At 45.5% G+C, this 11,015-nt stretch overlaps 1 protein-coding gene across 3 annotated transcripts in view; it reads right to left on the bottom strand.

Moving 5' to 3' along the window:
- Nucleotides 1-375: 375 nt before the first annotated feature.
- The window catches only part of MED28 (mediator complex subunit 28), a 31,466-nt gene continuing 20,826 nt past the window's right edge, over nt 376-11,015 (bottom strand). For all 3 annotated transcript variants that reach the window (XM_075876296.1, XM_075876295.1, XM_075876294.1), the window contains 2 exons: nt 8,144-8,467; nt 376-1,977 (listed from right to left, as the gene is read on the bottom strand). In XM_075876296.1, the coding sequence (XP_075732411.1) occupies nt 8,180-8,467 (288 nt within the window). In that variant the 3' untranslated portion in view covers nt 376-1,977; nt 8,144-8,179. The remainder of the gene's footprint in view (nt 1,978-8,143; nt 8,468-11,015) is intronic.

Raw genomic sequence — 11,015 nt, 5'->3', positions numbered from 1 at the left:
TACTGAAATAATGGCAGTGGAAGCTAACGGGACACAAAAAGAGGAGACGAACAAGCGCAGTTTGTTGCACTTGTTTGTCTCCTCTTTTTGCATTCAGTTGGTTTGCACTGCCAATATTTCAGTATGAATCAATACCAACTAGCTCGCTTTTCAACCCTGCTGTAGAAAGAAAGAAAAAATACTAGGTCAGGCACGCTCTCCCAATTTTTTGAAGGACTTCAACAAGGATGCTAGAGATACACACCATCTTATCGTACACACGGAGGTCACTGGGCAACACGCTTTGTTAGGGTAAGGTGCCCATTGGCGTGTAGGACAAGACATTTGATCTACAGTCTAAAAACTGCAGGAATAAGCAGCCTTTGAACACAAGAGCACCTGAAAACTTGAGGGTTTTATTTTTTTTATCTATACATACTGCAGCCCTATTCAGAGCTGTAGCAGGAGTGGGACATTATATAATTCCATGCAGCAGAAAAAAAATTCAAACAAAGAATACAAACGGTGATGCGAGTACACACGCAACATAGTAAAAGTGAAAATTAAGGTGATTACACGTTAGTAAAATGTTCATTGACAGCTACTATGAAGTCTTTTAGTGATGAGGAGCGAATATTGCCAGGCAGGGCGTTCCACAGTTCTAGTACACAAGAAAGGTGTTATGATGTTCAAAGCCTGGCAACTACGAGTACAACTTTCATCAGTAAATGTGATGAAGTTATCATCGGAAAGGCCGGAGAAGGAGTTAATGATTCTGTACAAAAATGTTAAAGCTTCATTTTGGTATCACAAGAGTTGTAATGGAATTAATGATTGAAAGACAGGTCGAGGAGAATTTGGGGCTATACATAGCTATGAAAAGTAAAACGGATAGATTTTCGCTGAATGTTACCTAGAAAGCTTATTTTGCGACGTTTGTAAGGGAACTAGACTGCGGATGCGTATTCAAGAATGGGGCGAATCAGTGCTTTATATAAAAGCAGTTCAGTACCATTTGCTCAAGGGGTGTTAGGTAAAGTGCTCTACAAATGACTTAATTTTTTAGCGCATTACTGCATAAATAATCAATACGGCGAGTCTATGAGAAATGTTCTGTTTGAATTGCTCCTAAATATTTGTAGAGAATAGTCATAAGGGGTTGCGCCAATTGATAAAAGATGTCGCAACTGTTTAAATGCGGTTAACGTTCATTTACCTCATGTCACGCCAGTTGCTAAAAGACATGAGTGATTGTGCAGGATGGTAATGATCGTCAATGGAATTGACAGAGAATGCAATCATCTGCTTAGAGCTTTATTTTAGATATGTTCTTCACTTAATAAAGCTGTGCGTCCGACGTAATGCATTAGGTAAGGTCCCCTTTTTTTAGTTTTAAACGAGCTAACATAATCTGCAGTCGAGGAAGAATTGTGGAGGGGCACTGGTAAAGTACAGTACCAGCAGCTCTGCCAGTGTCCCCCAACAGCTTTATAGCTTTTTTCCACACAACCCAATTATAAAAATGTAATCTTTATGGCACATGAATATTGTTTTAAATGGCTTTAGCAATTGGCTATAACTGGCTTGAATTTTATTAAACAGTTAAACCTGCCTATAACAAATTTGTATACAACAAATTCATCGATATTACGATTTTTTTCTTATTCCCCGCCGTTACTCCATAGATGCAGATGTATTTGTGACATCTATTAATCGGCAGCGAGAGACAACCCTTATATAAGAAATTTTTGCCATCAACAACCTAGAAATTTTGCCCTGAATTTTGTCATTTTAGCTCAACCATCGTCCCATGCGGTTGCCTCACTGACGACGAAGCGCAAAACGGCGGCGGCGCTTGAAGCCTCGGTGATTGTGAGACGAGAAAGAGCGCTCATTCGTGCGTGCGAGTGTGCGCGAGGCGGGCTGGCGCCGCTCGAGCCGGCGTGTCAGGCGTTGCCACCATTCTTTCCGCCGCAGGCGCGGATGTTCCTTCCCCTCCTAACCAGAAACAAAGAAAATAAATCGTTATTTGCATTGGCAGCGCCACTCTTCAATTGCAGCTCAGAAGTCTAAAGTCATGCATGGACGTAGCCAGGGGGAGAAAGAGTGGGGGTTAAAACTTCCAAAATCTTTTAATTGTGCTTTACATACATGCACACATAAAAATGCATGCACAAACATACAAAGTATGGTTGAACCCCCCCCTTTCCTCCTAAAATAATTTCTGGCTACTACGCATCTCATTATTATTGAGGCCCTGAAACAGTTTTTCAAGTAGTCATGGAATGGATTCCCTAAAGGAGCTTATTGCCTCACGGATTCACCACCGAAAAAAATCTTCAGAATCCATACAGTACCAACGGAGTTGCAAATCTGCTCGTTCCGACAAAAGCACTGGAAGCTAAGCCTGGAGGGATGGCACGGGGGAAGAAAATATGTCACGCACACCTGGTAACCTTGAGCGCTTTCTCTTTTTTGTCTCTCTCTCTTCGAATACGCGGCTTTTCAGTTGCAATTGCACGCGAAGACAAGTCGCAGCTTCCTGTCGCTGCCGCAGTAACGACAGAGCGCGCCATGCTTAATTCAGCCAGCGAATGGCTGATACAATGGCTGTGACAAGTGACTTTTTGAGCTTGTAGCATGATTTGCCGAGAGAACATAAAGCAATTTTTTTGCTGAGTTTCAGAATTTATTGTACATTCCAGGCCGTGTGCTGCACTATAATACACTATAATATTTGGCTTGCGTACTTGTTGTCCGGAGCTTTGACTATCAATAGGCAGTGTTTTCTGACCATGCTCAAAAAATGTTGCAGGGCCCCTTTAATGTGACATCAAAAAAATATATACTAGAGTAGTGACGCTTCACGTTTGCACCGCATATGAAAAACCACTAGAACGGAAAAAGTACCGCATTCCTTTTCTTTTCGTCGCCGCGCTCTCGGCGGACTTCGCCACGTTTTAAACAGTCCAGTCCGCTCATGTCTCGGGCTCTCGCAGCTCTTTGAGTAAATTGATATATGGTAAAATTTCTATGACGAGATATATTTACATCGAATCCCGGCTGCGGCGGCTGCATTTCCGATGGAGGCGGAAATGTTGTAGGCCCGTGTGCTCAGATTTGGGTGCACGTTAAAGAACCCCAGGTGGTCGAAATTTCCGGAGCCCTCCACTACGGCGTCTCTCATAATCATATGGTGGTTTTGGGACGTTAAACCCCACATATCAATCAATCAATCAATCAATCATCGAGATGTAAAATTTACATGGCAAGCATAACGACAGGTGGCCACACGTGAATCCAGAGATCATTTTATCTACTGCATGATATACGTGCCGCACTAATGGTGGCTTCACCGTCAGAGCCGGTTTGGCTGACTTATGACAAACGTAGATTACAGGTTACTGTATGATAAACATGGATTACAGGTGGTAACATAAAATTTATGAGGTAATTTTCGTGTACACGATTTACATGCCGCGCTCATGGTGAGCTTGCAGCCGGTTGTCTAGCTTGTTGTACACCAAAATTTCTTATATTCTGCGAGGTGACTCTGTGACGAACGTGAACGAATAGTGGAAACACGAAAATAATAGTATGTGGAGTTTTACGTCCAAAACCACGATACAATGCGAGAAGCTGTAGTGAAGGGCTCCGCAAATTGCGACTGTCTGGTATTCTTTAATGTGCAAAGACATTGCACAGCACACGGGCCTCTACCATTTCCCCTCCATCGAAATGCAACTGCTGCAGCCGGGATCGACCCCGGGACCTTCGGGTCAGCAGCCGAGCACCTTGTAGCACTGATCTATCGAGAGGCAGAGAAAACATAAAAATCACATGCATTACATGACCATCGCACTGTCATGTCACATGCAATACCAACTGTGATGAATACCAACTGGCTGGGAGCCTGAGCACGGCCTATAACTCATACTGTATACATGAAATGCATGTCACGAATTTCATGTTTCCACCTTTCATTCTAAGGCCTGCATGAATAGAAGTTTCTTTCTCTCTCGTACAGACACCTCGCAACACCAACTTTGGTGTAGTCAAAAAGGTTGCAAGCCCACCATAATCGCGGGATAACATGTTGTACAGCAGTGAGCACTGTTAGGGTGAACATTCGAGCGCGTGGCTCACAGCACTATCAATATCGCATAACAGCTATATCGTTGCACACATTGCATATGCGCAGTGTTTGTGCTGCGATACTCTCTTTTCACTGCACGCATGTTGTCTGCTAACCGCATCGTGAAGGTTTTCAGCAAGAACTTTGCAACTCCAGGCGAAAAAGTATAGACTATCTCCCCAAACGGAACCTTGATGGGATGCGAAGCAGCAGAAGTACGCACGGCATTGACCCGATTGAAACGGGCGTCCACGCGGGTTCTGGAAGAACGGTTTGAAGAGGAACTCGGTGTAGCGTTTACACAAGTAAACGTTTGTTTGAAACGCAAACCAACGGGAGGCGGGACGCGTTGAAGACGCTTGTACTCGGCTTCCTTTGCTCGTGTCTCGTCAGTGTTACCCGCGTGCCGCCTGTATTCTCGAATGCGATCGGTGTTCTTGACTCGGCCTGTGTGCTCAGATTTGGGAGCCCTCAACTACGGTGTCTCTCATAATCATATGGTGGTTTTGGAACGTTTGATTGATCTTGACTCCCACCTTGTCGGTGTCGCTGCGACACTTGTGTTCGGCTTCCCTGGCTCACGGCTCGTCAGTGTTGCGGTCCCCATTCGCGAACGTGATCGGCTTCGCTAACCCTCGTAACCCAGGTGGTCGAAATTTCTGGAGCCCTCCAATACAGCATCTCTCATAATAATATGGTGGTTTTGGAACGTTAAACCCCCCATATCCTCATCCACCCTCGCAACGCCGGCGACAGCCTGGAAAGGTACGCGCACACTAGCGGGAAGCATGCTGCGACGGCGGGAAGCTTCGCGCGGCAAGCAGCGCGCGCGCTCGTCGGCTCTCGGCGTACCCGCCGGCTGCCGGCTCACGCCGACAGATGGAGGGAGATGGCGCGGGTGAAGCGAGAAAGAGCTGACACGCGGCAAGCGCGCGGCAGGTAATGGAGAGAGACGTCACCGCGCACTGCTAGGAGGGCATGAGCTACTTGGCACTGCTTCAACACCTGCGGTGAGAGGATCGGTGCGGACGGAGGGACAGCGTTACACAGGCTTGTCAAAGAGTTGCTTCGCATCTAATAAAAATGTACAATCGTGAGCAACATGAGTTCAACCATGCGAGCGCATGGCAAATAGCCTCAAAACCGACATAGCGCGATATGTGGATGGTGCTGCCGAAAGATGAGGGAAAGAAGGGGCGTTCTTCCGCTTACTGTCGACACTCCCATTTCGCCAGTGTTGCTGCAAAACTGCTGCTGATTGCGTGGCATCGGCCGCGAGGAATGATAACACACACACACACAAAAAAAGGAATTTCCACGGAAATAAAAAAATAGGACAGGCGTATCAAAATCCCCAGTCAGCATCCCTCATAATCTATCGAGGTTTTGGGATGTTGAACCCTCCATATCAATCAATGTCAATGGATTTGCACAACTGCTTCATCAGTGGCTGTGTAAAGAGCCAGTCCGCGAGGGAGCCTCGCGACCGTAAATTTGATCGTGCCGAGGTTAAATGGCTCATAAAATTGACCTATTTGGCAGCCCCAGGATATCAAATAGCGATACACGAAAGCTGCTAAAACAAGAAATGCTGATGTATGCTCTCATGCAAGATGCTCACGCGGCAGGTCGTTTTTCAATCACACGCCCCCTTGACTGCCTGTTTTGTTTTAAGCTAACAGGGTAGTGCGTGTGTGTGTTGAGTACGGAGGGATTAGTAGTCACTGCATGCAGACTGTCATTGAAAGCGAGCCGTATTTGGCTTCAACACGCATCGGCCTGTGCTCGGCGCTGTTCGGCCTCCGGATGCAGTTTTTCATGACGCTGTTAACTGCGCACTATAGACCCTTTTCAAAATTGTAAAGTTAGCTTTCCTGCTACGCAGTTGGCTTGTCATTCAGTGAAAGTACCCTGTTCAAGCACGGTTTGCTTACGAAATGATGTGGAAAATCGTCTCTCTTGATGAAACACTCATAGTAGACAAGCTCCATCACGTTCAAATAGGACCCCGTCTCCACTTGAAGCACGACAGGTGCCACCATTACTTGATCAAATATGCAGTGCGGAGAAGCGCACTTGCGAAATACAAAATTGGTTTATTGGCGCTATGTTGTGCAGCGCCTGCAAGCTTGAACCCAGTCTCGGTTCGTCTCGTCAAACAACGCGGACAGCTTTCCTGGGAGCACTAAGAGCATCTGCCTTAGTGTTTTCATATGCCCGTGGTGTATTGGCGCTATGTTGTGCAGCGCCTGCAAGCTTGAACCCAGTCTCGGTTCGTCTCGTCAAACAACGCGGACAGCTTTCCTGGGAGCACTAAGAGCATCTGCCTTAGTGTTTTCATATGCCCGTGGTGTATTGGCGCTATGTTGCGCAGCGCCTGCAAGCTTGAACCCAGTCTCAATTCGTCTCGTCAAACAACGCGGACAGCTTTCCTGGGAGCACTAAGAGCATCTGCCTAAGTGTTTTCATATGCCCGTGGTGTGGAGCCACCTTAACACTCTTTCACATCATGTGGGAGTGTGCAGAGCACGACACCAATGGAACATGGGAGGAATGGGAGGGGCTGCTGTCTAGCGCAGCCCTGGTGGATCAGCTGCGACTGATCCACAGAGCTGAACGAATGGCTCGCGCCAGTGGGGCCCTGGAATAATGGCACCACCCTGCCGGACAGACTTCGCTCTTCATCCTGTATATTCCTCGGGGCACTGGAGTTCTAGCCTGTCTGGATTATGTACCTAATAAACTTTTCTACTACTAATACTCCATTAGGGGTGTGTGAATATCAAAATTTTCGAATACGAATTGAATACGATTACATAGCTTTAAATGTAAATCGAATAATGAGGAGGTGCAATTTTTCGCATTTTCGCAGCAGTAATATTTTACTCAATCATATATTTAGGTTGGAAACAGTACAATTCTTATTAAGGTCAGTTATTCCACACGAAAATTAAAAAAAAAACTGTCACCATCTGTACTTACCAGAAAGCATAATACTAATAGTTGAGCTTGTGACTGTGATGTTGGGTTCAATTCACATGAACAAACCTTTTGTATTTTTTGTTTATGTGGTAGCACTTTATATAAAAAAAAGCTTTTGTACCCGCATTAAAGATTAGTAGCCCCGCCGCGGTGGTCTAGTGGCTAAGGTACTCGGCTGCTAACCCGCAGGTCGCGGGATCGAATCCCAGTTGTGGCGGCTGGATTTCCGATGGAGGCGGAAATGTTGTAGGCCCATGTGCTCGGATTTGGGTGCACGTTAAAGAACCCCAGGTGGTCGAAATTTCTGGAGCCCTCCACTACGGCGTCTCTCATAATCATATGGTGGTTTTCAGATGTTTAACCCCACATATCAATGAATCAATTGATGATTAGTGAGCATGAGGCCATTGGTTTGATTTCGTAACATTTAACACCTATGTACTTATGTCTAAGAGACTTTTAAAGCAGTCTAGGTGGTCACAGTTCATCCAGTTTTGGCTCGAAAGACCCCGATTTTATACCTTTCTTTTTAATTTTGTCCCCTGTTCTCATATCCGGTCAAGCCCCTAAGGAAAATAGGAGTACTTGGGGCATTTTTCAACTACACAGTAATACTAGTTATCTCACTTGCTTCCGTTGCCTTTCTCAAGGACCGGGCTCGCCATTTTCCAATTAATAATGCTGTGTAGTGCAGATAGCTGCACTATCATGACTGAGCTGTACCGCGCCCGCAGCAATAACGCGAGGTAAGCGCGCGAGATGGATGATTACTGATGTGTGATAAAAAGACGCCCCAAATACACCTTTTTGTTGATGGAGCCACAACACCCGGCGGCAAAAAGAACTATTTTGCAGCATCGCAACCCCTTTCGGCGCACTGGCTACAGGCGGCAGTAAACTGACGTTGGCAAAGGAGCAAGACCGTAACAATAGTCTAACGGAGGGTTGATTGCAGACAAAAATGGTCAATATTCATAATAGTACACTTGGTCACTTGTGTTTCACCACTGTGTGCGACAGTTTCCAGGAGTTCACACACAGCATTACCTTCTGGCTTCAGTCCCTTCGGTGTACCACCAGCCTTCATCTCCTGGGATCAGGCATGCCAATGTTGGATGTGGTCCGCTCCAAGTAGGCTAGTGGACCTGGCAGGCCTTGCGCTGCCCCGCCCATAGGCATAGACTGCTGGTTCTGTGAAGGCATGCCTTGCTGTGCTCCGCCTCCCTGTGGTGCTTGTGGCAGTGGCTGTGGCTGCTGTCCTGTTGCGTTAGCTGTGTCATTCAGTAGGCTTTGCCAATAGTGAATTTTCTCATTGTATTTCTGCAGCAGCTGTTCTTTGCGGGCCAGCTCATTCTTGAGCTCTGTGTTATCCTGCATAAGCAGAGTTGATTAAGCTTCTAGTCGCTTCTAATACGCCTCTCCTATCGCCACTGCCAGAATGCACTTACATTAAATACACAACACCATTCCTAAAGAAAACGCACTCACTAAATCCCTATGCACAAAAAATACAAAATTCTTCTCGTAGCACGACAGTGTTTTCATTGTGCGACAGTGGTATTGTAGACATTTGAGCAGAATTCATTATCTGCCATAAAAGCAATGAGCCTACTTAACAACAGCTGATGATCTATGTTGACTACAGGATGAGGACTTGCCCCAACAATCAAGAATTACCATTGTGCATTGTATTAGTATGCCCAGATATTTATTCATTTATCTATTACCGTATTTACTCGCATAATCCTCGCACTTTTTTTGCCGAAAAAAAAAAAAGTTGGGGGGTACGAGAATTACACGGGGAGAACTTTTCACAAAAACGCACTGAGCGAAAAAAAAAAAAACGAAGTGGCCGCAAATCGGGATTCTCACACCAGCAACTAATAGCAAGCTTTGAGAAGTACTAATTAAGAGTTACCTCAACAATAAAAGCAGAGGTTCAACACAAGGCAAGATTTATTTGAGACACAAAACGTGCAAGCAAATAGTCGAGAATTAGAATACTATACGCAAAGCTTGTGGGCGTTGCGGGCGTAATGGTAGCGTTCGTCGCTCAACAGGAGCCCTCAAAAGGTAAGCGTAGGACGTCAGTATTGGGCGTATGGCTATTTAACAGAATCGTCCGCAGTTTCCTTCTGACGAAATAAAGTTTACCATCAATCCCAGTTTTAGGCCCACGGCAGGCCCAACGTGTCTTGGTGGCTTTCAGCTGTCGTCACCAGTAGCGATCACAAAACTCGTAGACTCCGAAGGGCCTACCGGCAGCCCTGTTGCCGTCGTTTAGTGCCGTTGTCATCAATCACTTGGAACTTGAAGCAGCCGTATAGCTTCAGTATCACACCATAACGTGCCAAGATTACCGACACAGCATACAAAACACGCCGCAACGCGCACTGGCCACTTCGGCTTGGCTTGGCTTGGATTGAATTTGCGTGCAATAGTATGCTTGATGCTTAAGAGATGGCGCCAAATGGCACACGCTATCATCATCAGTGGCTGAAACGAGCAGACGACATTTTTGCGGCAGTTTTCGGGGGTGCGATAATTACTCGAGAAAAAAAAAAAAAAAGAAATCGCATTTTTCTTGGGCGATGTGGGGGGTGCGAGAATTATGCGAGTGCGAGTAAATACGGTACTTCCTCAAATACCCTGTGAGGGGTACTACATGAGGGGTTGGCGTAACTGAAAGTTTCGACTGATGCCTTGAAGGATATATGGCTGGAGAAGTGCACCACATCGGCAGGAAGACGATTTCGCGTAGGCGGTAGTGCGAGCTGCCAGGGATAAACTGCTTTTGGATGGTCATGATGGGATGAAGAACGGCACAAAGGTGCGATATCAGCCTAATGACACAGGTTATAGAACTTACGAAAAAGACAATCTTGCAGTTTTGCAGCGCGGCTCAAGGGTTTGAAGATGACGACATGACTTCAGTTTGGTGATGCTGGTGCAATAAGAATGGTCCAAATGATCAAACCTAGCTGCACGATTTTGTATGAATTCTAGCATGGATGAGATGTTGGTTTGATGCGGGTCTCACGCTGAGAAAGTGTACTCAAGTTTTCGTCAAAGAAATGTTGAGTATGCTAGTAGTCTTACCGGGGAAGGAAGAAGGCGCAGGTTACGATCCAGATAGCCAAGCGCGTGATTAGCCGAGTTTGTGACGTTCGGAATGTGAACGGACCAAATGAGGTTATTGCAAAGTTAACACCAAGGTATTTGTATTATGAAACTGCACTTATTTCCAAGCGATCTACTGTGTACAATTTGGTGGAAATGAATGATTCACAACGAAAAGTGGAAATGGATGATTGATGACAAAAAATTGGAGAGATGTTTTGCTAATGTTTAGAGACATTAGCCATTTGTAGCACCAGGATTCTATGAGAGAAAGGTAACTGCAGGGTGAGGATGCCAGCATTAAGTATAGAGCAATAAGCTACACAGTAACCAGCAAACAAACAAATTTTAGATGTACAACCGTTAGGTAAGTCATTATTGTGTATTAAATAAAGCAACAGTTCCAGGACCATGCCCTGTGGCAGGCCCGAGACAACAGGTGATCATTTTGGTTAGCGTAAACCAATTGCTGGCAGTTAAGAAATCACAGAGCCAATTGTAAACAGGAGTGTTAAAATTTAATTGTCCGAACTTTAGACAGAGCCGCTCAAGAGTAACCTTGCTAAATGCCATTTGGAAGTGTAGGAAGAGGAGATAAACGGGTATATTTCAATCAAGGTGAAAGGATATGTAATGGGTGAAAAGAGAGTTTCGTTTCGCAAGACATGACCTTTGGAAACCATGCTGGTTAGGATTGAAGAAATGACAAGATGCTGGGAAATTTACCACATCAGAATAGATGACATGCTCTATAAATTTGGAACAGACACTGGTGAGGGAAATGGGACGATAGTTACTA

Source organism: Rhipicephalus microplus, chromosome X (genome assembly GCF_043290135.1).
Source record: "Rhipicephalus microplus isolate Deutch F79 chromosome X, USDA_Rmic, whole genome shotgun sequence".
In the NCBI taxonomy this organism is placed as follows: Eukaryota; Metazoa; Arthropoda; class Arachnida; order Ixodida; family Ixodidae; genus Rhipicephalus; species Rhipicephalus microplus.
The sequence above is the reverse complement of the archived record's forward strand: the minus strand, read 5'-3'. Positions and strand labels throughout refer to the sequence as shown.